Source organism: Elephantulus edwardii, unplaced genomic scaffold, assembly GCF_000299155.1.
Source record: "Elephantulus edwardii isolate Elephantulus edwardi_28Jun2011 unplaced genomic scaffold, EleEdw1.0 scaffold00006, whole genome shotgun sequence".
NCBI lineage: Eukaryota > Metazoa > Chordata > Mammalia > Macroscelidea > Macroscelididae > Elephantulus > Elephantulus edwardii.
In genome coordinates this window covers 26617997-26645508 of record NW_006399756.1, presented here as the reverse complement: position 1 = coordinate 26645508, position 27512 = coordinate 26617997, and the positions used below count along the sequence as shown (strand labels likewise).

Here is a 27512-nt window from a genome sequence, read left to right as displayed (position 1 = left end):
CAATGGAATTCTTCTTTATGTCCCTATTCCCTAACCACCTCATACCCTCCACAGGCAACAGTAATTTCAGCGTTCACTCAGGCTTTTTATGTGCGTATATAAACAAATTAGACTTTATCCCCCACTCTTTAAACAAACTGTAGCTAATACATATATTATGCATCTTGGTTTTTCCTCAGCCCTATGTTGTGGGGTCTTCTCCATATCATTTTAGAAAAGTTTCTTCTTTTGGTATTACCGTTATATAGCATTTTATTTCATGTTGTTGTTGTGTACTGAAGAGTTGGAATGGACTATTAGCTGACCCTCCAGCAGGTGTTCAGAGGCAGTTAATCACACGGGAGGAGACTGCTCAGCCTTCTCCCATGGAGCAGCTGCTGGCCTCGAACTGCAAGCCTTTGGGATTGCAGTGCAGTTTTCTGCCACTAGGCCACCACAGCTCCCTTTATTTTAAATATATTTAAAATTTACCCTTATTAATTTGCCCAAATTCATTCAAGAAATTGCCATGAAGAACCTGTCCTGTGAGGTGGCCAAAAGGGAGCTCTGGTGGCCTAGTGGTAAGGAGTTGCACTGCAATCCTGAAGGCACGCAGTTCAAATCAACCAGCTGCTCCTAGAGAAAAAAAGGCAATTTCTTCTCATGTGATTATCCTGCCTCTGAAAACCCCCTGGAGGGTCTGCTATGGGTCAGTTTGGACTGGACAGTACGCAACAAGAAGTTGTCTAGTTTGTGGAAAGTTGTGCTGCCAATCTCAAAGCTGAGTCACTCTGACGGTTCATATCCACCAGTGGCTCCTCAGATGAAAGGTGGGCGATCTCTTTCCGTGTGATTTACAGCCTGGGAGAGGCCACTGGTGGATTAGCTACCAACTGGTTCTAACTTGAGAGCATGGAATGAGCACGTGCGTGCGTAAGTGAGCGATTCATGTACCAAAAACAGACTGACGTGATCTCTCACGTGAGCTGTTCTCTTGCTCCTGTTGAGTCGTGTTAGTGTAGAGTGTGAGGTGTCAGACTGACATCTCGAAGATTGACAGTTCGAATCCATGAGACTCTCCAAGGAAGAAGCTGTGCAGTCTCCGCCTCAGAGAGAGGCAGCTTTCAGCCTCAGAAAGCCGATGGAGAGCTGCTAGGAGTCAGAATCAACTCGACGGCAGGAAGTGGGTTTCCGGCTAGCACAGAATAGCCTAGACTGACTGATGTCCTGCCGTGTCCTATCACAACCAGTTGTAACATACATTACAAAATCCTTTGAGTAAGAAAGTGTGTAGCATGAACGGATGCATAAATAACCCACCAACCCTGTTGCTGTTGAGCCAATTCTGACTCATAATTACCCCGTCAGACAGAGCAGGACTGCCCCACAGAACTGCCAAGGCTGTGATCTTCAGGGACGCACAGCATCACGCACTCTCACAGAGTGAACAGTGGATTTGAGCTCCGGATCCTTCAGACAGTAGCTGAGTGTTTAATCATGGTGCCACCAACAATCCAAAAAAAGCATGTAGCAGAGTTAGCAAATGTTGTTGTTGTTGTTATGTGCCATCGAGTCGTTTGCGACTCATAGCAACCCTATGTACAACAGCCCTAAACCCTGCCCTATTCTGTGCCAATCGCATTGCCTCTGACACACCCATCCCTATTACCCCAGTCACTGAATCAATCCACTTCATAGAGGGTCTTCCCCTCCTGCACTGTCCCTCCACCCTACCAAGCACGATGTCCCTCTCCAAGGACCTGTCTCTCCTTACAACATGTCCAAAGTATGTAAGATGAAGCCCCAGAATCCTTGCGTCCAAGGAGTAGCTTGGTTTAACCCTCTCTAGGATGAATCTGTTTTCTTGGCAGTCCATGGTATATTCAATACTCTTCTCCAGCACCACAGCTCAAAGGCGTCAATTCTCCTTCTATCCTCCCTAGTCATTGTCCAACTCTCTGATGCATAATAAGTGATTGCAAAAACCATGGGCTGTATCAGGTGCACCTTAGTCTCCAGAGAGACACCGTTGCTCTTGAGTACTTTAGAGAGGTCCCTAACAGCAGACTTTCCCATCGCAATACGTTTTTTGATTTCCTGGCTGCTGGTGTCAAGAGTGTTGACCGTGGAGCCGAGCAAACTGAAGCTGTGAACAATCACAATCTCTTCGCCATCCATCCTGAGGCTACCGATTGGTCCAGTGGTGAGGATCTTTGTCTTCTTGACATTGAGCCTCAGTCCATACTGAAGGCTGAAGTCCTTGACCCTCTGCAGTAAGTGCATGAGGTCCTCCTCAGTTTCAGCGAGCAGGGTTGTGTCATCTGCATAACACAGATTGTTAATAGATCTTCCACCAATCCTAATGCCACGCTTCTCCTCATAGAGCCCAGCCTCTCAGATAATTTGCTCTGCGTACAGGTTGAAAAGGTATGGAGATAGGACACATCCCTGGTGTACACCCTTCCCAATTTTGAACCATGCAGTGTTGCCCTGCTCTGTTCTAAGGTCACTTAAAAATAATCTCAAGGAGGCTACTTGCCAGGTTCATTCTATATATTAGTGCTAATACTTTTATCAGGACTCTTTCTCGCAGAAGTGACAGGGTCAGGGCATATGCGGCCAGTGGTCTGGAATGTCTAGGGCCTCGCAGGAAATCCCCCAGTGGATGGTGAAGAAGCTTGGCCAGGTTATGTTCTATTGATGACCAGTATACACTTAAAAAAAGAGTCTCTCCAGACGAAAGGATTGTGTTCTTACTGATGACAATTTGTAAGCATATTTGCCCTCCTATTGAAGCCCTTCCATTATTGTCAACAGGAATAAACACTGATTCTGATTAAAAAAAGAAAGAAAGAAAAAGAGTCTCCAGCTCTTCAGGAGAAAGAACTAATGGAACTTTCTCACAAGTCCAAACATAGAGCTCCAGCGGCCCGTGGTAAGAGGCTGTACTGCAATCTCAAAAGAACACAGTTTAAATCTACCAGCCGCTCTGAGGAAAAAAGGTTGACAATCTCCTCCTGTGCAGTTTACTGAAGTGAAAAGTCTGCTGGAAGTACAGCCATGGGCTGATTCTGACTCTACAACAAACAACAAAGAACAACACAGGTCCAAGCAGCAGAAATCAGACATGGCGACTGTGACAGCAGTGGCACTGAGGTGAACAAAGCATGGAGAAGATGCACCCAGGACTACACTCTTCTCTCTCTACTCTCCCAGCATCCAAAGAGTAGAGTGGGGTAACAGCGAGCAGCCGGGAGGTCCCCAGGGCAGGAAGAGTTCACTGTAATCCTTTATGTTTGTTCCCACCAAGTTGGATTCATGGCAACCCTTCACTGACTTTCTGAGGCTGCAAATGTTTATGCGAGAAGACTGCTTCATCTTCATCCTGCAGAGCAGCTAGGGGATTCCCATGGTCAACTTTTAAGGCAGCGGCCCAGCCCACAGTGCTCTGGGCCACCAGGGCTTCTTATGTTTCCACGGTGACTCACTATATGCAGAAGGGGTCTCACATACACAGTCCCACAAGCCTTCACTAGAGCTCTGCAAGAAATTGAGAGTGGGAGAGCAAAACCAGTCTTCTATATGGGCAAGTGAAGCTCAGTGAGTCGTCAAGACACACACAGGTAACAGATGCTGGTGCTGGGCTAGGCAATCAGCCAACTTCAGCGCCTCACTCAGTTCAGGGTCTTGCATGGGGACATTACACTCTACTGTTTTAGGATTCCTTCCCTTAAAGTTGCAAACTACTACACACAGAAAATTAAGGGAGTCCTGTTGGTTTAGGGGTAAGGAGTTGTGCTGCCAACCCAAAGGCTCGTGACTCAAATTCACTAGTTGCTCCAATGGGCAAATTATTGTGTGTGATTTATGTCCCTGAAAACCCACTGGAAGGTCAACTAGGAGTCGGTTCTGACTCCACGGTAAATAACAACAATAACAACACATAAGAAGAAGTTAGCACATCGGGCGCTGCACTGCTAAGGCTGAGTGGGCTTGTCCTGTTCAACAGCAGCTTGGTGACAGGAGGAAGAAGGGCAGTCTCCTCCTGTGTGACTTACAACCTTGGAAATCCAACGGAGGGTCAGCTATGAGCCCAATAAAGAAATATTTACTCAGTCCTTTATTTAATACATATTCATGAAGTAATTTTACATACCAGATATCGTGCCTAACACTGAAAGCACACACATTAACATGGCCATGTTTACTCTACAACAGAACAATAAGCTATGAGTCCATTTTGACTCAACAAAAATGAGAGAGTTGAGAGACAAAAATCACCAATCAGAATCTTTGAATCAATAATATCATCAATGGTAAACACATTATGAATAAAATTACTCAGTTCCAGGTATTTTCCTAAGAGCTTTTGTCCTTATACACGATCATTGTGGCATTAAAAAATAATAAAGAAAGGGAGCTCTGCTGGCCTAGTGGCAAGAAGCTGTGCTGCAATTCTGAAGGTGTGTGGTTCGAATCCATCCACTAGATGCTCTGCTGGAGAAGGAGAGGCAATCTCCTCCTGTGCCTGTTAGATCTGCTTCAATGGTACACAATAAGAATAATAATAATAAAAATAAATACATAAAGACGTTTATTTACCAAAGAAAGAGCATCCAGGATGCACAGAGTCCCACATTTCGCTGTTGCTAAGAGCCACATTCCATGAGAAGACAGAGACACCTTTCCAGGCCCATAGAGTCGACTTTGCAGTTTTCGAAATGGTTTAAGAACACAAATACCAACATGTTCCTGCCAATCAAAGAAGAGGGTCACAGTTCAGAAAAGTTCAGAGGCAGCACCAGGATTCTGCCCTGTGTCTATTCCAAAACACAAAACAAGCCCAACAAAAAAAATCCCACTATCATCTAGTTGATCTTGACCGATAGTGACCCGACATTAGGTTTGAAAATGAACAAAGAAACACAAGATTAGGTAAAAAAACCCTTATGGCCTTCGAGGTGGAACCAACTCAGATGAGCCCCCACTGGACTTTTTTTTTTTTAATTCGTATTTTAACAAAAGTTTATAGAAAACTTGGACATTCATTCATTCATTGTTGCACGTTTTCCTCCCCCAGTTCGCTTTTTCCTTTAAAAAGATTCTTTCATTGATGCACAATTTCCTCCCTCTGCCCCCTGCCCCTCAGTCCACTTTGCTATGCACCTCTTATTCTAGATGGTTGTCATGCAGATAATACTTAGACAGTTCTTCCTCTCATCTATTTAAATGCAGTATTCATTATTTATCCCCTCTTCTCTTAGTTTCCCCCCAACCTCAATGTCAGTCCTGTTTTATAACAGTGGCACTATGCAGCATTTGTCCTTTTGTGACTTAGATATTTCACTCAGCATAATGTTCTCCAGGGTCACCCATTTTGTATATGTTATGAGTTCCTTGTTTTTTCAGTGCTGCATAGTATTCCATTGTGTGAATATATTTCTGCGGCTGTAAGCTGCATGAAAAGAGATTGCCAATTTTGTTCTCTCAAAGTTGCTGGTGGATTTGGACCACCAGAGAGGTGTGGTCTTTGCCCCCTCAGTACTACACCACCAGAGCTCCCTACACCAGGTTTAAGAAGTTATAAATTATTATGAAAGAAGCCTGCCTCACCATTCTCCCATAGAGTGGGTGGTGGATTTGAATCACTGACTTTTGATTAGCAGGAAATCTGCAAACACTGCCATTGGTAATGTACTGATGCATTATAAAGTAGGTCTCAGTGTTTGTATTAGTGTTTTTATCTTGATTTGCAAATCAAAGTCTGTATTTGCCAACAACAACAACAGCAACAAATTCTTTGTAGGTTAGCCTGGTGGTGGTGTTAAAGGCCCACAGCCTAGATAGATAATTTTTTTATTTGTAATCATCTTTACATAACCCATGCTCTATCAAAATAACTTTAATCCATCCGCCATCCCAACCCCAGATGTCATACGCATGCCTGCCTCCAAGTCTCTGCTCACACCTCCGTTTTTTGTTTGTTTTTTTTGTTTTGTTTTGGTTTTTTATTTTTTGGTCTGGGATGCGCTTTCCTGCCCCTGCCTCACTTCACCCTCACTTCCCAAGACTGCTCACACTATTTTTCCATGACTAAATCTGACCTGTTCTTCCAAAGCCAATTCAAATACTACTTCTCCCATAAAGCTTTTCTTGCTATTCCTTTGCTACTAGAAATAGTTTTGTCCTCTAAACTTCCGTATCTACTATCTTGCCTACATCCTATAGACTGGGAGAGAAAGGCTTTGTTGAAGAGGACAGGGAGGAAGAATGGTGGATAATCTTGGGGCAGATGGACAGACAGACATCACTGGGGAACTTGAAATAGAGAAAGGCAGCAGGAAGATGGTGGGTGCAGTGGGAGTTGATCCATGCGGGAGAAGGTTGAGCAAAGTAACGAAAGGACGCTGATTGATTTTATGCAAATTTGTTTGGCACCTGGGTGCAAGGTCCCACTGAAAATCACCTACCTACTGACCTAGAGACCTATGAAAAAGATTTCCTAATACTAGGGTTTGTTTTGTTTTCTCCTGCATATTTATCCAAAAAGCATGATGGGTATGTGACAGCATGAGATGGTTCAAACACATTATGATGGAGTAACAAGTAGTATGAATGGTATCAACACAAAGGATAAAGTCATTTGGTAACTAGAATTATATGTGAAGGCAGTTAAGAGAAGCACACCCAGTTAATACACAGTATGATGTTTGATTTCTAAGATAAATTAAAGGTGCACTTAAATTTTGGCATACTTGTAGAGGAATCACATAGCTACAGATGAATGGCCATTGGGTACAGAGGCCAAAAATCTGGCGGCTTTGAAAGTCCAAGACTGCAGAGGACAGAACATGCTCGATCTCATATAGGAACTTGTGGATGAATTCATCTTTCAGCCTCCCTCTCTCGTCAGTAAAGGCTGAAGAAACTGCGAGATTTGGAGAAAAGGAGAGATCATATGCACCATATAGTGATTTTTTAAAAGAACAATTATATCAAACCAAATAATATATTTTTATTGTGATTTTAATGAAAGTTTACAGAAAAGTTGGATTTTCACTCATTCATTGTTGCACATTTTCCTCCCTCCCTGCCTTCACTTCATTCATTGTTGCATAACCAAATTAATATCTAATAATATAATAATAGAACATTATTTATTAACAATAAATAACAAAATAATATCTTAAAGTGATTAATGAAAATCACAGAGGCCAAACCTGCTAACTAAATGTACCTAATCCATTCTGACTCACAGCAGCCCCTACGTGTCTGAGCAGAGCTGTGCTTCATCTGTGTCTGACTGGATGAAAGCAGGCTGCCAGGCCCTGGGTGGATTCAAACCACTAACCTCATGGTTAACTGAGTACATTAACCATCTGCTCCACCCAGAGACTCCGATGATTTTATAACCAAAACCCAACCCAAAGTCACTGCCATCAAGTCTGTTCCAATTCATGGTGACCCACCTTTGGGTTTCCTTGGTTATAAATCTTTATGGGAGGAGATTGCCTATTTTTCTCCTGAGAAGCAGCTGGTGGATTTGAACCACCGACCTTCTAGTTAGCAGCTCAACACATAATACACCCATTATAACTTAACTAAATATTCTTAACTAAAGCATAAATGTGCTTTCAAGCTTTCCATCCTCTTAAACTCTATATATTTGACAAATTGCTATACACACTGTATTTGTCATCTAAAACAAAGAAAGAGTCTGTCTTGTCTTAGACATACTCATCCAATAAAGCCTTCTTTATTATTTGGCCATGAAGGTAATTGTATACAATTATACCTTATAATTACCTCATAATACATATATGAATAAAATTGTATTATATTAAAAGTACAAGACAAGTGATAGCATACAATGGTGAATCTATTTGACATTTTCTTGGCAAAAACCCACATTCATAGATGAGTCATGAGCCCTGGAGGAGAGCCCATGTTCCAGTCACATCAACTCCAATTTGTTCCAACACGCAAAGCGGCTGCACACCTACACTGTCCCCTGAATAAATAAACCACTGTCGTAGCACCTGGTGTATGGGCACAGGACAGGGCTGCTCGCTTGTTCTCTCCTTACCTTTTGGCAGCACCGTAGGCAGAGTAAACATTTCCAGCCTGCTTCTTCCTGTTTCTGGAAGCGAGGATAGCACCATCACTTCCACTATGTCACTTTCTATGATTGACACTGTGGATATTTGGGAAATGCCTTTGCTCACCTCTGAAAATAAAAAGAAACCGTGGCCGCGAGAAGTCACTGTAAAGTTAAAGAATCTTTTCTCTTTACCAATAAAGGTATAGGTTCCACTACATCTTCAGATTTGCAAATATATACTGGACATTTAAAGTGAACTTAGATCCTAACAGGCAGGGACAATCCTGATGAAAGAATGAATGGGTTATACACCAGGTGCACGCTCAAACCAGCTGCACGATCCACCACGTCTACCACATCTCTAGTACTCTGCACGCTTTGGCTCCTTAGACATCCACTCTAATCATCCGTCTACTCCTAACATGATGTTGACAGCTTTCAGCAGAGTTTCCAGATGAACACTGACTAGGAGAAAAGGCCCGGCAATCTAGTTCTGAAAAGCAGTCAGTGAAAGCCCTATGGATGGTAAGGTCACCCTGGGCCTGGCCCCACTTGAGGATAGCTAACAACAATAACAATACCATTGGGTAAACGTGGGTATCGGTATTCTTTGCATCTGTAGCTAAGGTATCGTGGGGTAGGTGAAAATAATCATGAGTTGATGAATTTGCTCTTTTAGGAATCCAGATAATCTAATATCTACCAAATACTGCCTGCAGCCCCAGGCAGATGCTGTACTTACTCCCATCCTTCATGCTGGCTCTTCGAGATGTTTCCATTTCTCACACCCTGATATCAATCACTTCCTTTTCTTTTGTCGGGTCTCCTATCGTTCTTTCTATTCAGAATGCAGAACTCCCTGATCTTCAAATCAAACCCTTCCTTCAATCCAGTGTCCCCACATAAATTGCCTTTCTTTCACTGCAAATTTCTTAAAACAGGAGTAGCCATTTACTGACATCATTTCCCTACTTCTCTTTCCTTCTCCAGTCTCTCCATTCCAAAGAAGTAGCTCTCTCAGAAGTCACTCACTGTTCGCCAAAACTATTCACCTCATCCCGATCCCGAGCCCACTCACAGCTTTGCCACGGTTTACAAGTTTCCCCGGTCTTTCTTCTTCAGGATCTTTCTGGAATTGGGAGATTCTTGGTTCTCTCATCACTCTGAACCATCCTCCTCATTTTCAATACCGATTCATCGTCCTCCATCTATAACTTTGATGTGTGTGGACTACTTACCCAGCTCTCCCCGCCCTACTCTCTGAACAGCCACATACGTAAAGCAAAACTACAAAAACACATGCACTAAAAAACCTAAAACTAAAATTAGTCAGCCACTGACTGTCACTCCGTGTGCTAATCTGCCCACCTGCTTGGTCCCATTAAACATCTGAGGTGGTTTCTATGCTTTCTTGCCATCTCATCAGATGAATCCACGACCAGAATTCTATCATTAAACCTTGAACTACAAACCTAAATTTCCGAGTTTATGCCAAATAAATGAATGCCAAATGAAGAATCTGTTGGCTTCAAACTAACAGTTTATGATCTCATTCCTGAACTGTCATTAATTGTCTTCCGCAAAGTTTTCTTTCAAACAATAACATCACAGATATCCATCACCCAGGTTGAGACTGAGACAAAAAGTTGTTAACACTTATCACTGAAGTGCTACCTCTTCCACTAGTTCTGTGGCTTTTCTCACCTGGGCATTACAGAAAAATATGGGTAACAGTTTATTAAAACAAAAAAACACTAAAGATGCATGCAAAAGGTTTGCCTTTGATATTTGTACATCTCAACAGAAAGAAATCTAGCATTGTTTTCAGAAGATATTTCCAGGGAAAGCCAACCCAACTTATCCTTATGTTGTTGTCATTAAGTGCCGTCGAGTCGTAGACAACTCATAGCGACCCTATGAATGAAAGACCTGGACACTTCTATAACTTTTGTCCTTTCTCCAGGTTCATAGGGTTCCCAGAGGCAATTTATTTTAGAAATGGATGCTGCTCCTGCTTCCAAGCTTGTTTCAATCGGGGAGCTCCAACAAACACTGTCCACCGTGGGTAACCATTCTCACATTTGACACATCAGTGTCACAGTGTTCAGCTTCACAGCAACCACAAGTTACCTCTGTACAGCAAGTGGACAGACCAGGGCTATACGACCTAGAAGAATGTTTCACCAAATATAATAGGCAAACTGATCTCTCTCTATGCTATTGTTGTTGTTAACTGCAGTCAAATCATAGGCAATCCTTCATGAGGCTTGGGGACTGGAGTCTCCCTCCACTCTGGAAGTTGGCTGGTTAACTGGCGGGATGGCTGGCATCCAGATGGTAGCTCGACTTGGTGGGAGACAGGCAAGGGAAGTTTCTGGGGTCCTTTTCGCTGTGTGTTACTGTTCTTCAGGAGTGGGTGGGCCGCCCAGAGCCTTAACTAAGGGTAAGTAAGGGTGGAGCCTGCAGAGCCTGCTCCTGGTGGTAGCTTAAAATCCTTTACTAAGCTTGGGGTCTAGAGTCTCCCTCCACTATCTTTATAGTAACATTAAGAATGCTCAATCATTTCTTTAAATAAACCATTAAATAATTCAAGAAAAATTTCTTTTACATCAACTATGTCCCAAACAAATGGTTCTAAATCTGATCTAGACATTCTCCTTCTCCTTAAATACCTTTAACAGTTATGTAGATGTTTCTCATTTTAGGACATGTGCTTAAATGTTTTACCATAGTCTCCTTTTTACAACCTTAGAATCTTCGGAATAAATTGACTGAAAATGTAACTTAATTTATGTTCACTCTCATACCTGTGAATCCAAAAATCTCAAATGAGCTTGAAGGCAAGGCGTTGACAACAAACACGTAGCCCTCTGATGTTCCCACGAATAGATATTGCCCTCGCTGGTCATAGCTAGGAAAGGAGAAGTATAAGAATAATATTCCCCTTGTTTCACTACAAAACTGGTAAACAATTTTAAGAAATTACCACCAGGAGATCCACTCACAGATAACATTCTTTCTGTAGTTTATGATTTTTAATATGACTTGACCTTATAAAGGCCAAAGGATTACAAAGAAATGTAATCAGTGCACTACAGGTTATTGCTATTTTTAAATTACAATTTATGAATTGGAACGGTGTGTCTCTGGAGACTAAGGTGCGTTTGGTATAGGCCATGGTCTTTGCAATCACTTGTTATGCGTCAGAGAGCTGGACAATGACCAGGGAGGATAGAAGGAGAATTGATGCTTTCGAGCTTTGGTGTTGGAGAAGAGTGCTGAGGGTACCATGGACTGCTAGGAAAACAAACAGATTCATCCTGAAGAGGGTTAAACTGGGCTGCTCCTTGGAGGCAAGGATTCTGAAACTTCATCTGACATACTTTGGCCATGTTGTAAGGAGGGACCGGTCCTTGGAGAGGAACATCATGCTTGGGAGGTTGGAGGGCAGGCACAGGAGGAGAAGGCCCTCTGGGTGTGGATTGATTCAGTTACTGGGGCAATCGGGACGAGTGTGTCGGAGACGATAAGATTGAAACAGGACAGAGCAGAGTTTAGATCTGTTGTACATAGGGTCGCTATGAGTCGCAAGCGACTCGAAGGCACATAACAACAACAACAATTTATGAATATGCAGACTGAGTAAAGAGGGCAACTATTGGACTAGAAAGGGACTAATTATGGCAGTAGAGCTTTCTTGATGTTTTTAGTGAATAAAAGGGCTCTTGAATTAGAAGGGATCTGACATTCCAGCACCCTGTGCCTGGTACCTGGCAGGAAAGGGAATGGAAAGAGGAAACAAACAGATCGAGTGCTTCAGGCAAGGAACTTTTTTGGTGGCATCCTATGTAAGGTGTCAGACTGCTAACTAGTGGGTCAGAAGTTGAAATCCAGCAGCTGCTGTGTGGGGGAAGGATGGATCCCGAGGATACATCCCGAGGATGTACGGCCTTGGAAATCCAGGGGAATGTCTCTATGAGTTAGTGGGAAGACGTTCCCGGTGGCAGAGGTTGGCAGGAACAGCAAGGAACAGCATGGAGATGGAAGCCTAGCTCTTTCACGCAAGCTCTGAAGTCTGGGACAAGGATTCCTCTTGCCTCTTTGAATCGGAATCCTGTTTGTCTAATAAGGACATCTAAAAGGCCCGATACCTTTTTTGATTGATGTTACATTGATTGCAGTCAGTAAGCTACATTACGTAAGAGCACCGCAGCCTATAGGGCAAGCCATAAATGTCAGTTCTTAGGAAAACTTACTATTATGATGAAAAGAAAAATTTGCAATTCTGTACTTACAAAAATAGCAGACGGGGCACGATTGGGAAGAATAATTCCAACTCATAGGATGTGCCCACATTATTTGTGTAAGAGTATGTCCTTTTGCTTGTGAACAGTCTCCGTGGAAAGAGATACATCTCCAAGGAGGGGAATCAGATTTAGGGTTAGACAGTAAGAGGCAGAGGGGAGCAACTTTTTCCTCTTTCATACTTTATTGAAATGAAAAGAAACCGCCTTCTCCTTGGCATCCTCAACAGATGAATCATGCACCTGTTAGTGGTGTGAGGGGTTAGCAATACTTACACCACCTCTGTCACAGAAGCTTCGGAAAGAAAGGTCTTGTGAACTTCCCGAGGGTGGCTGACGTGGGAGACATCCAGGAAGTAGACGGAGCCATCCGTGGACCCCACGGCAGCAGAGAGTGAGGAAGGGGAGCAAACCAGAACTGTCGGCTGTCGACAAGAAACCCCAAACACATTGCACAGTCTGTGTCTGAAAATGGAGCCTGCTTATCCTCCTACCCACAAAACACAGTTTATCTTTTAAAAGCTTGAAGAATTAGAAAACTGGCAAGCTCTGTTTGGTTTTCAAAATTATAACCTCATCATTCCTGAGCTAATCAGTTACAAACGAAATCACAGGAATGTGTGCATCCTGATATTGGAATGGTAAAAATAGTGAGATTCTTCCTTGACCAAGAGAATCATGCACGGTAAGTCCTGATTGTTCAGTGGCTCAAGTGAGTTGTTAAACACCTCTGGGTGTGTATACATATCTCTCATCTATAAAGGGAGATGTGATCAGATAGACTTTAAGATTGAGCCACATATTATTTCTACACTTTATTTTGTTGTTCTTGTTGTTAGGCACCATTGAGTGGATTACAACTCATAAAAACCCTATGAACAACAGAGCAGACCTTGCCCTATCCTGTGCCATTCTCACCATCTCTGATATGCCCACTGTTTACAGTCACTGTGTCAATACATCTTCTGAGGGTTTTCCTCTCCTTCCCTGACCCTTCACCTTTCCTGGCCTGATGCTTTTTGCCAAGGACTGGTCTCTCCTGACAACATGTCCAAAGTATGTGAGATGAAGTTTCATCATCTGTGCCTCTGGTTAGTTATGACCCGTGAGATGTATCCCTTCTGAGCTGATGGGCCAAGTTGCTGACCCAAGATCTGCCTGTACTCTCTTCCTATACCTTGGCCGTAAGGAGCTAGAGTTCTAGATAGGGCAGTTTCAGAGGAGCATCCATCCATCTGGCTCCCTGGGAGACTGTTTGGAACAGAAGACCCATGCTAATCAAGAATGCATTGAAAGTATTAGAGACAAAACCCGCTAGGATTTTAGAACTAACTGCTGCCACAGAAAAATTTGCCTTTTACTATATACAAATATAGCATGTTATGTTCCGCCCTCTAAGTTATGAAGTATACCTTATACAGGAGAATTATGCCATGTCTAGAAGACAAAAATGTAATAAATTCTTGTAACAAGCATTTCTACATACTACTGTCATGTAAATATGAAAATGTAGATTGGACTGGAACACAACATTAAAGAAGAGACAAAACAATTAATCAGACACATTTACCTGGATACTAAGAGAAATCTTGCTGACAGGAGAACCATCTTCCAACCACCAAATACCAACTTCCCCTAAATCAGTGAGTGTCTGCAAGAATAATGATATAAAAATTCTCATGTAAAAACATGACTTTATGGAGGCATATGCTAAATAACTCTACAGAATGTAAGTTTCTCTGATGATTTAGTATATGATTTTATTCTGAAAAAATACCCACCCCACCATATTACTATTAAATAGGAACCATCTCATAGCTGACCCTCCAGCAGGCTTTTATCAGCTGTAAATTGCATGAGAGATTGTCCATTTTTATCCTGCAAAGCAGCTGGTGTATTTGAATCAACAGAGAGTTTCTATCTTTGGGTTAGAAGCACACCTCCTTATGGACGAGGCCTCCCGGGCAGCAAAACTTTAATATAATACATAAAACAAGGGAGCTCTGGTGATTTAGTGGTAAGTAATTGTGAAGCCAAATCAAAAGTATGCAGTTTGAACCCAGCCGCTGTTCTGTGGAAGAAAGACAGGAAATCTCTTTCCTTGCAACTTACTGTCTCTGCAAACCTGCTGGAGGGTTGCAAAAGGAGCAGTTAACATGTGAGGGTGGCTGAGTCTGACTTCTACCTGCTTCATAAAGGAGAACTGTCCTCATCAGTAATGTCCATACTGCCATACAGATAGCTACATAGTCAGACAGGACAGCCCACATGCTCCAGCACCTATTTTTACCAATCACTGGGTCTAGTGTTTGTTGCAAGACACACAGGCTTTACTCACAGTTGTGGGGTTTATTAGGGGCATAGATTGGAGAGTGGAAGAGGCAAAGAATATCTCACAATACTAGTCCAGGTTTAGTCCAGCAGTCCCAAGCCAGATTAAAAAGGCACAATTTCTCAATTAGTGAAAGTTCAGGTTCAGTTCAGTAGCATACATGCAAGAAGCCACTGTTTTCCTTAATCATCCAGCAAATTTTATCTCAGAGAAGTTATAAGTCAACTTTGTTTTAATCAGTAAGCAAGCCAAACCTTTAATTGTGGCCTTTATTTCTGGGGTTTCTCTGGTTACACTTTGCCAGTCTCTTCACAGCAGTAGGCCACAGTCTCTTTATAATCTCTCTGCCACCATTACTGCCTCTTGCAGAGTAGACAAATGCTTCTCTTATATTGGTCCTACATCTGTTGATGATTTGCAAGACCATATGCCTACATTAAAGATGGCCGGAGACCAACACAATGGCTAGAAAAAGCCAATTTTCAAGGGTTCTGACATCCCAAGTATCAGCATCAAATATGAGTCAGTTCTGAATGTGGCCTAGTGGTAAGAAGTCATGCCACAATCCCAAAGGCACAAGGTTAGAATCCACCAGCTGCTCCGTGGGAGAAAGAGGGGCAATCACCTCCCATGCAATTTACTGTCTTTGAAAACCTGCTGGAGGGTCAGCTATGGGTCTGTTCTGACTCAGTGGTGCTCAACAAAAAGAACAACCGATATAAAACAAGGAGTTCTGGGTAGTCTGGTCCAAAGTTAGAAGTACTGTTAACCCAAAGGCCACACCACTCTGGAAATCCAAATCCATCAGCAGCTCAGCTGGACAAAGTTGGACAATCTCCTCTAATGCATTGTACAGGAAATGAAACTCAATGGCGGGTCAGCTATGAGATGGTTCTAGCTCAAAGACAATGAGTTTGTTTCTCTCTTGTTTTATACAAAACAGATTACTAATATGTCATTATCTATTTCTTTTTAATAAATATGAATTATCTTAAATAACATTAATGAATGGGTGCAGTGTTATCTTAAAAGTTAGCTTTACTAGCCATTATGCTAGCCTCCTCTGTACCTTAACTACAGACACATGGTCTTGAAAGTTATCAATTGCTGTGGGATTAATATAAGAGAAGGTGCTTTCCACACTCAGTACCAAAACTTGAGGGAGACTAGAGTGAGACATGGTGAAAGTGAGATGGAGAGAGACCCCGTGATAATAGTGGTAGAGAAATTGTGCAAAGACTGTGGCATGGTGTAACCTGAAGCTTCTTACATTTGTCTTGGCCACAGTTAAAGGTTTTGCTTGCTACATGATTGAAAGATAAGCTGACTTACTACTTCTGAGGTCTTGCTGGATTATTTGGATTTATGCTATTGAACTGAACTAGGACTTTTACTAATTAAAAAATTGCGTGAGATTATCTGCCTCTCCGACTCCCAGACCTATTTCTCTAATAAAGTCCATTCTTGGTACCATAACTGTGAGTAAAATCTCTGAGTTAACAATGAGTATCGAACCTGAATGTTGGTGGAAATCTGTGCAGGAGTATGGGGGTGCCATGTCTGACCAAGCAGATAGCTTTTTGCTGCTATGGATATTATTGATGGGGACAGTTCTCCTTTGTGAAGTAGGCAGAAGTCAGTCCACTGCCTCACACCCATCTGCTCCTTTTACAATGGGCAATATAACTAATTATAGATTCAACTCAAACTCACTAATGGCACGTCAGAACCATCTTTCTCTGAGAAGAAGCTAGTGGATTTGAACTGTTTGCCTTCGGGATTGCAACACAATCCCTACTGAGATTAGAAAAGTGAAATGAATTTTCTGGGTAACATGCCTGAGATAAAAACTAGAATCAATTTTCATTTATTTGTGGGTCCAATTTTGTGACTTTGTCTACTTGCTACAATTTATTTGTAACTGTCAAGTTAATATTCATGGTGCTTTTGTGGTCATTTGCAGACATGTGCAGAGCAACAAAAAATTCAGAGTCTCCCAACACATGCATTCCCAGCTGGAGTCAGTTTTGAGAATACTTGTCCAAGTAAGACATATGCCAAGGGCACAAAGTCCGAGAGACACTTGTCTGTGAATCCACCTGAGAAGAGGCTGTCTTAATTGAAGATACATCCAGAGTGTTTACCACTTGAAGAGTAACTTATTTCTTCCCTTCTGGATCATAACAAATTATGGATAACTTTGAGAATAACTGAAATCCAAACACTTATATGTGCTCATATGAAACCTATACATAGACCAAGAAATTGTTATTCAAACAAAACAAGGGAAAATGGCATGGTTTAAAATCAGGAAAGATATTTCCATCCTTTCTTTATACCTCTTAAATCTGTATGCTGAGCAAATAATTTGAGAAGTTGGACTATATGAAGAATAATGTGGTATCAGGATTGAAGAACTCATCAACAAACTACATTATGCAGATGACACAACCTTGCTTGCTGAAAGTGAAGAAGACTTGAAACACTGCTGCAGAAGACCAAAGATGATAACCTTCATTATAAATTACATCTCAACATCCAGAAAACAAAATTCCTTACCACTAGACCTACAGACAACATCATGATAGATGGAGAAAAGACTGAAGTTGTGAACTATTTCATCTTGGTCTCACAATCAACACCCATGGTAACAACAATCAAGAAATCAAAAGACATGTTAACATTGAGCAAATCTGTTGGCAAGGACCTCTCCAAAGTGGTAAAGAACAATGATGTCAGCTTAAAGACTAAGGTGTACTTGGTCAAAGCCATGGGCTTTTCAATTACTTCCTATGTGTCTCAAAGTTGGACAATAAAAAGAGATCAAAAAGAATCAGTGTCTTTGAATTGTTATAGTGGAGAAGAGCACTGAACCTCCAAAATACTGTCAAAAGAATACACAAATCTGTCATAGGAGAAGTACAACCAGAGTGATCCTTAGAGACAAAGATCAAACTCCATCTTACATACTTTGGGCATATTGTCAGGAGGGGTCAGACCTTGGGGAAAGATATCATGCTGGGAAAGGAAAGATAGCCAGAAAAAGAGCATTAGACTCTTAACAAGATAGGTTGGAGCATGATGAAGATCATGATGATGGTGCAAGATAGGACAAGGTTCAGATCTGATGTTCTATGGGGTTACCATAAATCATAGTTAACCAGTGGCACCCAACAACAGTAACTTCCCTTAAAACCCATAATTGTGAATATCGTCAGTGAGTTCTGTGTGGCCTTTCTAATGCATTATTGAACTCAGCAGAAGGATTTAAAACTGTGGAAGGGATGATTGTAGTTAGGTTGTTATGAGAATGTGTGGCATGTGGGCCTCCTTGTACCAAAATGATCCTCTGAGGTAATCTGTTAGCTAAATAACAGATTGTCTAGGTCATGAGAATCACAATATGATGTTGAGTCTATCCCAATAGAATTTAAAAATCATCTTAAGAATAGTTTGAAGAGAGGGGTAGGTAAAGGAAATGGAAAAGATCTGGTGTGAAAAACAATGTATACAAACTTCTTAAGTAAACTAGTATAAAGTAAAAAATTTCTTTAAAAACAATAAAAAAACCATGTAGTCTAATATAATAAACAATATAATTTAAATCCTTAAAAATGATCTAAATAAGCTCAAATAGACAATGATTAAAGAAAAAATCAGAGGATAAATGGATAGAGAAAGTAGATTATAAGAAATGGAGCAACTTGAGTGGAAATAATGAGAATGTTAACTGTGGAAAAAGTAACCAGTGTTACTGTACAATTTATAAATATAGAAATTATTATAAAGATAATTAACTGACTGTGTAAACTTTCACATAAAATACTATTTAAAGATGACAACAACAAACAGCATGGCTCCTACAGTATCAATTGTGTGGCTACTTTCAGAAAATTTAGTATTATAAAGATATCCTAGAGGATATTCCAACTGGGAAAGAGAATCAAGGTTGGAAGACAATGGCCTCTGTTCCTCCCATATGCATTACTTTTAGACATTCCAAAACTAACCAGTTAGATATAGAGATTTCAATCTTAACACTTTTCGTGTTTAAATTATCTGAACAAGAAAACATTCCTTACCATGAAATAACTGTCTCCAGGTGTAATAAAATCAACAGCCTGAATGTTCCCATTGTAAGCATCTAAGGTTTTAACAAAGGCTGGCTTCTCTCCGAAAGTGTATGTATGAACAGAGCCCTATAAAATAGAGTGAAAGGCAGAGGAGGAGAAGAAGGAAAAAAGTAGAATGTAGTTGTTACACATGCAATTTAAAAACCCACATTTCTTAAATTCCTACTGAGAGTGATTTGGGGGGGGGGAGAAATTGGAAATTAGAGATCAACTATTAACAAAGTAATGTCCCTGCCTTTCAGAAGCTTAAAATTGAGACTCTCAAAGTTTAGCTACCAGCTGGTTTATACCATTTATTTCTTTATCATTGGACATTAGAAAGAAATAGAACTTTCTTCTAAAATTCCAGACATTTGGTTTTTTTCTTTTATTATGAAATAAAACATAGCACTTTTCCTAATTTGAAAAAATTAATGGTAGGCATTATTTAAAACTTTTAAATAGGTCTTTGTAATAAGGAGGGGGGTGTGTGGCCAAAACTGTCACATTATGTCTTGTTTATGTCAGCTCTCAAATTCATCTCTCACAAACGTGTCTCTATGGAAACAACAGAGCAATATTATAAACATGACTAATAGGAAGACAGAAGAAGAATTCATGCTTTTGAGCTGTGGTTTGGAGATGAGTACTGAACATCTCATGGACTGCCAAAAGAACAAACAAATATGTCTTGGAGAAAATGCAGCCACAGGGCTCCTGGGAGGCAAAGATGAATAGGTTTTGCCTCATATACTTCAGGCATGTGGCTAGGAAGGGGCTATTCTTTGGAGAGGGACATCATGTTTAGAAAGGCAGAAGGGTCATGAAAGAGGGTCAGTGAAAGACTTTCAACCAGGTGGATTGGCACAGAGGCTGTTGCATTGGGACTTTATTGTGTCTGGAAGTGTAAGGATTGCACAGGATAGAACAGGGTTCAGATTTATTGTCTATAGGATTTCTATAGGTCATAGACAACTCGACAGCACCCAACAACAACATACAGGAAGAATGATGAAATGACAGTTTACTAGCATATAAAACAGAAATTCAAGCTCACTGTCACCAAGTTGCTTCTGACTCACAGTGATCCTCCAACATGTTTAAAAGATCAACAAGTGGATATGGCTCTCCTCTTCTCATGGAGCTGCTGCTGGATTCGAACCTCCAGACATTCAGCTTTTTGGTTAGCAGTACAACACACTAATGACTACACTGCTATGGTTCCTTGTTACATTTATAATTACCAACCAAAAACAAAAAAAAAAGGGGGGGGGAGAAAACAACCACCTTGATCTTGTAGTTGATTCTCTACCATGTAGCTAATATCATAAGCATAATATAATAATAGAGCTCTGGTGGCTTAGTGGCAAGAAGCTGCGCTGCAATCCCAAAGGCACATGGTTTGAGACCACCAGCTGCTCTGTGGGAGAAGGATGGGCAATCTCCTCCTGTGTGATTAACTGTCTCTGAAAATCTGCTAGAGGGTCAGCTAGGGGTTGGTTCCAACTCTATGATACTCAACAACAACAATATAATAACTAAGCAGTTAGATGCCTGCTTTCCAAAGTGAAGAAGGCAAGAAGGAGAGAGAGAACGTGCAAACAGAAGTGGGGAGAATGCTCACACACTGTGGGACTACAACCAGTGCCACAGAACAGTATGTCCAGAGATTGCTAAATGGGAAATTATTTTGCTTTGCACATTTTAACCTAAACCACACACACACACACACACACACACACACACACACTTTTAAATCTACTGTAATCAAACCTGCAGGGGAAAGGGGAGACAAAGGAACATGTTAACCCTTTAACAAAGTAGGTCTTTGCAAGTAGGATCTGCTTCATAGCTGACCCTCTAGGGAGGTTTCAGAGTCTGTAAATTGCCTGGGAGGTGGATGCACGGGAGGTGGAGATTGACTGTCAGTCTTCTGCAGAGCACTGGTGGATGTAACAGCCGGAGAGGTTAGACCTTTGGGCAAGCAGTGCAACTCTCAATGGACGATGCCACTGGACCTCCCTAACATGTTGACAAAGGAACATGGAAATAGAGTCTACAAAATCCAGAGTAAGGGCAAATTTCCAGTGTCTTCAACAAACAAATTGCAAAAAACAAAAATGAGGGAGGGAGAATCCAATGATTAAATGAGACTTAAAGATATGCATTATTCTCAAATAGAAATCAGCTGCTTAATCTAATTGGAATTCCTTTGAAGTAATCTGTCTTTGATGATTGCTTTTCCCCCCGTTCAATTAACTTTTTATTATTTTTATTATCTATCTTTATTAGCTTTTAAATATGCTTTTATTTTCTTTTTTAAATTTTATACTGATTTATTTACAAAGTTCAAATACATTGTTTTTTCACACAGGATCCTTTCCATTTCCTTCACCTCCTCACCCACTGAATTGTGCAACCCTATGATTAACTTCCCGTCTCCAACCATCCTCACCCCTGATGATTGCTTTTAAAACATTTTGTCTTTGGTTTGTAATAATTTTACTTTGTTAAGTACAAGCGTGTGTATCTTTTCATGCATCCTACTTGGTGTTTTGGTATTCACATACACACTCTCAAATCAAATTTAAAGTCATCACCATAGAATCAGAATCATTTTTAGCTGATCCTTCAGTGGGTTTTCAGAGGCTTTAAATCCCATGGTAGGAGATGGCTCCATTTCCCATGGGGCAGCTGGTAGATTTGAACCAACTGTCTTTGGATTGGGAGTGCAGCTCCCTAGTCACTAGACAACCAGAGCACACTAGGCATTTTGAATCTATTCATGTTTTAATAAGTTCTGGGAAATAATTGCCTTTCCCCCACTCTCCCTTCTCTCTGCGACTTCAATCAAGCATATATTTGACTTTTTCACTGTATCTTTCCTGTCTCTTTCCCTTCCTTCTCTGTATTCTAATCTTTTCCCTCTCTGGGCTGTATTCTGCATGGCTTCTTTTAATCCGTCTTCCAATTCTCTAAATATTTCTTTAGCTGGGCTCAGTTACCATTGAGTGTTTTTGCTGAACAAAATGTGAATTTTTTTTTTACTTAGTGTGTTTTTAGAAGTTCGATTTAGGCCCTTTTAACTTCATTATGTTAGTTTTTGTAGTTTCCTATCTGTTGTTGTTGTTATGTGCCATCGAGTCGCTTGCGACTCATAGCGACCCTATGTACAACAGCTCTAAACTCTGCTCCGTCCTGTGCCAATCTCATCGTCTCTGACACACTCATCCCAATTGCCCCAGTCACCAAATCAATCCACCTCCCAGAGGGCCTTCCCCTCCTGCGTCTGCCCTCCACCCTCCCAAGCATGATGTCCTTCTCCAAGGACCGGTCTCTCCTTACAACATGACCAAAGTATGTCAAACGAAGCCTCAGAATCCTTGCCTCCAAGGAGCAGCCCAGTTTAACTCTCTCCAGGATGAATCAAGTTTCCTATCTACCACAAATATTTTAAGTTTGTCCTTTACTTACTAACACACAGCATTTTTCAATTGTATGAATGACCTGGAGTCTCCATATTTCAGTTTAAGTTTCTTTTAGGCAGTAATCACTTCACTTACTTTGTAATCCAATGTGACATTTTTGCCTAACAATATAAACTGCTACTCATCCTAACCTGTGCAGGTCATTCCATTTACTAGGAGTCTACTCACTGGGGTGGATGTTCATTTTTATTCTGCATTTCTTTCCTTCCCTTCTTATCTTACAGATGCCATATATTCCTAGGAGAACCAGGCATGGCCCCAATATTAATCCAAGTCTGGGTGAGCCTACTTTCTCCTGGACCCAAAGGTAGGCATGGGACTCGGACTAACAAAGCAGAGCCTGGGACTGTCCTGGTCTAACTGAGTTCGGGTAGACAAGTGACTCAAGTCAATCTGATGAGTCTAACTTCCTAAACATTTGTTCCATCTGTCATCTTCCCTTTGGGGTCACCAAGAAGGTAGGAATAGAAGCTGGAGAGCTACAGGAGATCTCTTGGCAGCACAGGGAAAGTGTGCCTGACAATGGAGCCAGACAAGTAGACAAAAAGCCAAGAAAGGGAAGGGAAATGAGGCCCAGTGGCATCACATGAGCTCAGATCCACTCTTTGCCCTTTGAATTAAATATCCCAAACCAACTTTTGGGTCAACCAGCAAACGAAAGTCTCTTTTACGATGGGGTTTGTTGTGTTTGTTGCTTTTCCTTCCCCATGTGCAGTGTAATGATTCCTAACTAGTGGAGTATCACCATGCAGCCAACTTTCCCCTTCATGTCACACAACAATAATAATTTTATCTGAAAAGTGTATATAAAGAAGTCACCATCTAACATACCTTCTGCGTTTGAATCAGCAACGTCTTATAATTGGGAGAAAATATCAGATGCTCCACAGGCTCGTCCACCTCAACAAAATCCTGCACTTTGTAACTGGAATCTTTAATAATAAAAGAGTACACGAAGCCATCCTCCAGATCAAAAGCAATGATAGAAAAACAGAAAATTAGGCCCAATGAGCGCATGGCATATGTTTTCCTCATTAGAAAAGCAAAGGCCTCTTATTACCATCCACTGTTTCTTTTTAAAACATTCTTCTGTGTTGAGACTGTCTGAGCTGAGAGCCTGTTGTTTCTCACCCTTATTTCTCACTCACTCACACTGAGTTGGACCCAACTCATAGCTGAGCCTCCAGTAGAGTTTTCAGAGGCTACAAATCATATGGGAGGAGAGAACCCATCTCTCTCCCGAGGGGCTGCTGGTACACCTGAACCGCCAGAGAGATGTCACCTACAAGTAAGCCGTGCAACTGCCTACAGGCTACCTCACCAGAGCGCCCTCACCTTCACTCGGACAAATCTTAACCATGTTATCTGGTCAAATTTTAATCTTTCAGTATATAGTTTCCAGCTACTTAAAATTTTCCATTTTCTTGAATTTCCCTAGTATCTGTTTTCTGTGCCACATTCCTCATTATCAAGGAAGCAGAATTTCTCCCATAGATTTTATGTGGCGATCTCTTCACTTTAAAGGGCACTGACTAGCCCTAATGTGTGATTCTTTGACCATTATATATTTCTTCTACCACTCAGTTACCCAATTTAGTAATTTAGCATGACTTCAAGTTCCTTTATATCCTCCTTTCTAATTCCTCATGTACTGTGCTAGGAACGTGGCAGGTATCTGATAGATAAATATGCTGCAATCTCAAAGGCATGCAGTTCGAATCCACCAGCTGCTCCCTGACAGGACAGGCAAGCTCCTCCTCTGTGATTTCTGCCTCCAAAACCCCACCGGAGCATCAGCTATGGGCTGGTTCCGACTCGTCAGCAAACAACAACAATTGAATGCTTAGTTGTGAAATAGAAGAATTTGAATTCGTTTTACAGTAGTGGAGGGGACGTGAGGAAGCGCTTCCATCCTTTCTAGATCAGACCTCCCTGTGATGGTGAGTGGGCTGAATGAGAAGGTTGGGTTGGATGCCTACACCCTGCGCAAAAACATGCAAGATTCTTTCACCAACCCCATGGGCTTTCCTCACGCCTCACAAGAGCAGACACCTTAATTAATTGTTCCTTTAAATTGGCTACACCAATCAGCAAGGAGGACCGTGAAGAGGCCAGCGTCACAAGAGGTGACAAGCACAGCTCAGTGTGGAAGGGAAGGGGGAGGCAGTGAGTTACAGGTGTGAGAAGACTGAGTACTGGATGTAAGTAGATGAACTCCAGATTGCTTCTTCTTGGTGGATATGGACCTCTCACCTGTGCCCTTGCCTGGCTGCCCTCAGGGTCCTGAGATGTGACCTGTGGCAATGGAACAGACAAAGCCAACAGAGGACGCCAAGTAGCCAAAAGAAGACCTGCAATTTTGACGCAGGTCTGTCTGCTCAAAGCCACATAATAATCTGGACACATTGCTATGGTCTGACCCTCTTCATATTCCTGGAAGCTTTTCAGTGTAATAGCTTAGATCACAGGCCTTGGGGTTTTTACACAAGCCCCAGCTCCTCCATTTACTTGCTGATCAATACTGTTGGGGCTCAGTCCCTTTGTCTGAATAAGGGAGACATCAACAGTCCCTACTTGACTGGACTGTTGTGTGGAACAGTAAGATCACACACAGAAAGCTTAGTGTTGTGCTTGGCACAAAGGAAGCACAAAAGAATGGAGATTATTGCTACCAACATAAAAATGAGCAGTGACAATACTGCACATACAACCCAAGGAGGCATGCACACGAGTGTAAGCATAAGCTTAGACAAGAGAATCCAGATTCATGCCTGGATTCATTCATTCAAACACCTAATACATTATGGGAACAAATGGCTATAGAATTGGGTGAAATATATTAGGTGTTTGGAGGGGGTGAATTTTTTAATAAAGGTTTATTTATTTGACATGAGATAGGTATATGGTAGATATTATGTTGTCCTTTATACTTTTTTCTGAGATGACTGTATTCATATTTAATGTTATTGATATGATATATTACATTGGATTTTGTGTATGCATATTGGAAAATTTGTGTTTTAAAATCCCCCCTCCCCATTCAACATTGTGCTTCTTAGGATCATTTGAAATTCCTCATAATGAGAGGCTTTTTAAAGTAACATCAAAAGGAAACAATATTACACAATATTCTCTCAGACTTAAACATACCAAAATATGGTTCATGGCACCAAATGGAAATTATAACTTTTCTTAAGAGCAATTAAGTTTGAAGGGGGAAAAAAATACATTACTATTCCAGAAGCAATTACTCCTTCTTTCTGATACACCAAGGTGATTGGACTGACAATATTTCTTCTGTCTTTAGAAAAGAAAAGAGAAAGTCAAGCAGGTGACAGATAATTAAAGAACAATACACAACAATCTCATTTGTGCTCACATTGCTGTTGCTGTTGTGTGCTGCCGAGACAATGCTACAGGTGACAGAGTAAAACTGCCCCGCAGCATGTCCTTGGCTGTAATCTGTATAAGAGCTGGCGGCCAGATCATTTTCCTGCAGAGCCACTGTATGGGTTCGAATCACTGACCTTCCAGATAGCAGCTAAGTGCTTAATTGTGGTGCTTCCAGGGCACTTCATTTGCTCACATAATATCACGCATTTGTTTTCAAAATCATTCTTTCAAAAATCAACTTGAAACCAGAACGTCCCTCTCCAATGGAGGATAAAAAGTGCCTTGGCAATCATTACTGATACAAATCACAGGAGTTGTTTTAAAGTCCTGGATCATCAGTTCTGGGGAACATTCTAGAATTATATAATAAATATATTTTATCTTATTTAGGAAAGCATTGCCAGAGATCTTAAAAGGAAAAAAACACGAACCCAAAATTACTATTATTGAGCCATCTATTTGAGATTTGTGAATTTTATGGTATGTAAAGGATAGCTTAATAAATAAAACACTGTGGATTAAAAAAGGAAGTAATAAGTTTTGTAAGAATATGTGTTATTTGCATAATATTCTCTTCAGATGAGTAAAAAAGCCAAAGCATGTTTCCTTTTTGTGAAGACACACCACAAGTATAAAATCAAAAACATTTATTTTTGTCATTTATCAACTTGTTTACTCTGTGTCTACATTTTACTAGATGCTAAAATAATACTACCCTCTCCTTGAAGGACTGTTCACCTCTTGATATTTCTTTTTATATCTGACTGCCATTAATTCCGTTCTTAAGATTCCTGGCCTGGTTTAGATGCTTTTTGCATACAGCTACAACAACAATAACAACTCACTTGTAAAATCTTCCCTTTTGGAACTGTGTTTAAATTAATACAATTGCAACTGGGCATGTCCTCATTCAGAAATGTGTAATGTCTTCCCAGTGTCATCTAAATGGATGTGCAAAGGCAGACATGGCAGGGGAACCTTGTCATGTCCCATGACACTCTCACAACCCTAGACAGTCCAGATAAACTAGACTTCCTCTTGTTTCCCAACCTTCCTCTGGTTTCCTTCCCCCCACCCCCAACTTTCTGTTTACGTAAACAGCATAGTCAGAATTTCTTACTACACTTTGCATTCTACTTCTCAACCTGTGAACCTTCAAGATAAAGCCATCCTTCAAAGGTCAAATACCACCTTCAAAAGGGCTTGCCTTGGCCTGTTTACCTCATCAGAAACTCCACAACTCTTTGTGAAAATGTTCTACTAAGTGCATCATCTTAATATACCTCGATGTAAAGATCTGTCTGCTTCTTTTATGCTCCCTAATAAGATAGTCCCTTAGGAGTGGAGATGTTAAAGTTAAGGATTTGACATCTATGTAAATTCTGAAGCACCTTGCACAGTGGCTTCTGCATTACAGTCGTTGTTAAGTGCTGTCTGTTCTGTCAGAATTGACTCATGGCTGACCCTCCAGTGGTTTTTTAGAGGCTGTAAATTGCACAGGAGGAGAATGTCCATCTTTATCCCTCGGTGCAGCTGGTGGATTCGAGCTGTGTGCCTTTGAGTTGACAACACAACTCCTTAACCGCTAGACCACCAAAGATTCCTGCGCTGCAGAGACTTAGTGAATATTTATTTGAAGGCATTTCTAGTATACCAGGAGACTCATAAGAAAAAGAAATCGTGATTGTGTACCAGGGAGGGAGTGTTTCTTTTACTTTTCAAAGAGAGGAGTGAACGGGGTGGTGGGGGTGCTGGGCCGGAGAGAAGTGCAGCAATGAATGAATGGAAATCCAAAATCTCTTT

The 27512-nt window shown here is 41.2% G+C and overlaps 1 protein-coding gene across 1 annotated transcript in view; it reads right to left on the bottom strand.

The window, feature by feature from the left end:
* Positions 1-27512, bottom strand: part of WDR96 (WD repeat domain 96) — a 92363-nt gene that overhangs the window by 45718 nt on the left and 19133 nt on the right. Inside the window, exons 7-15 of the mRNA XM_006880176.1 lie at positions 25550-25617; positions 23148-23279; positions 18799-18915; positions 13955-14035; positions 12661-12809; positions 10888-10991; positions 8066-8206; positions 6735-6907; positions 4582-4731 (exon numbers count right to left, since the gene is read on the bottom strand). Coding sequence (XP_006880238.1) covers positions 4582-4731; positions 6735-6907; positions 8066-8206; positions 10888-10991; positions 12661-12809; positions 13955-14035; positions 18799-18915; positions 23148-23279; positions 25550-25617 — 1115 coding nt within the window. The remainder of the gene's footprint in view (positions 1-4581; positions 4732-6734; positions 6908-8065; positions 8207-10887; positions 10992-12660; positions 12810-13954; positions 14036-18798; positions 18916-23147; positions 23280-25549; positions 25618-27512) is intronic.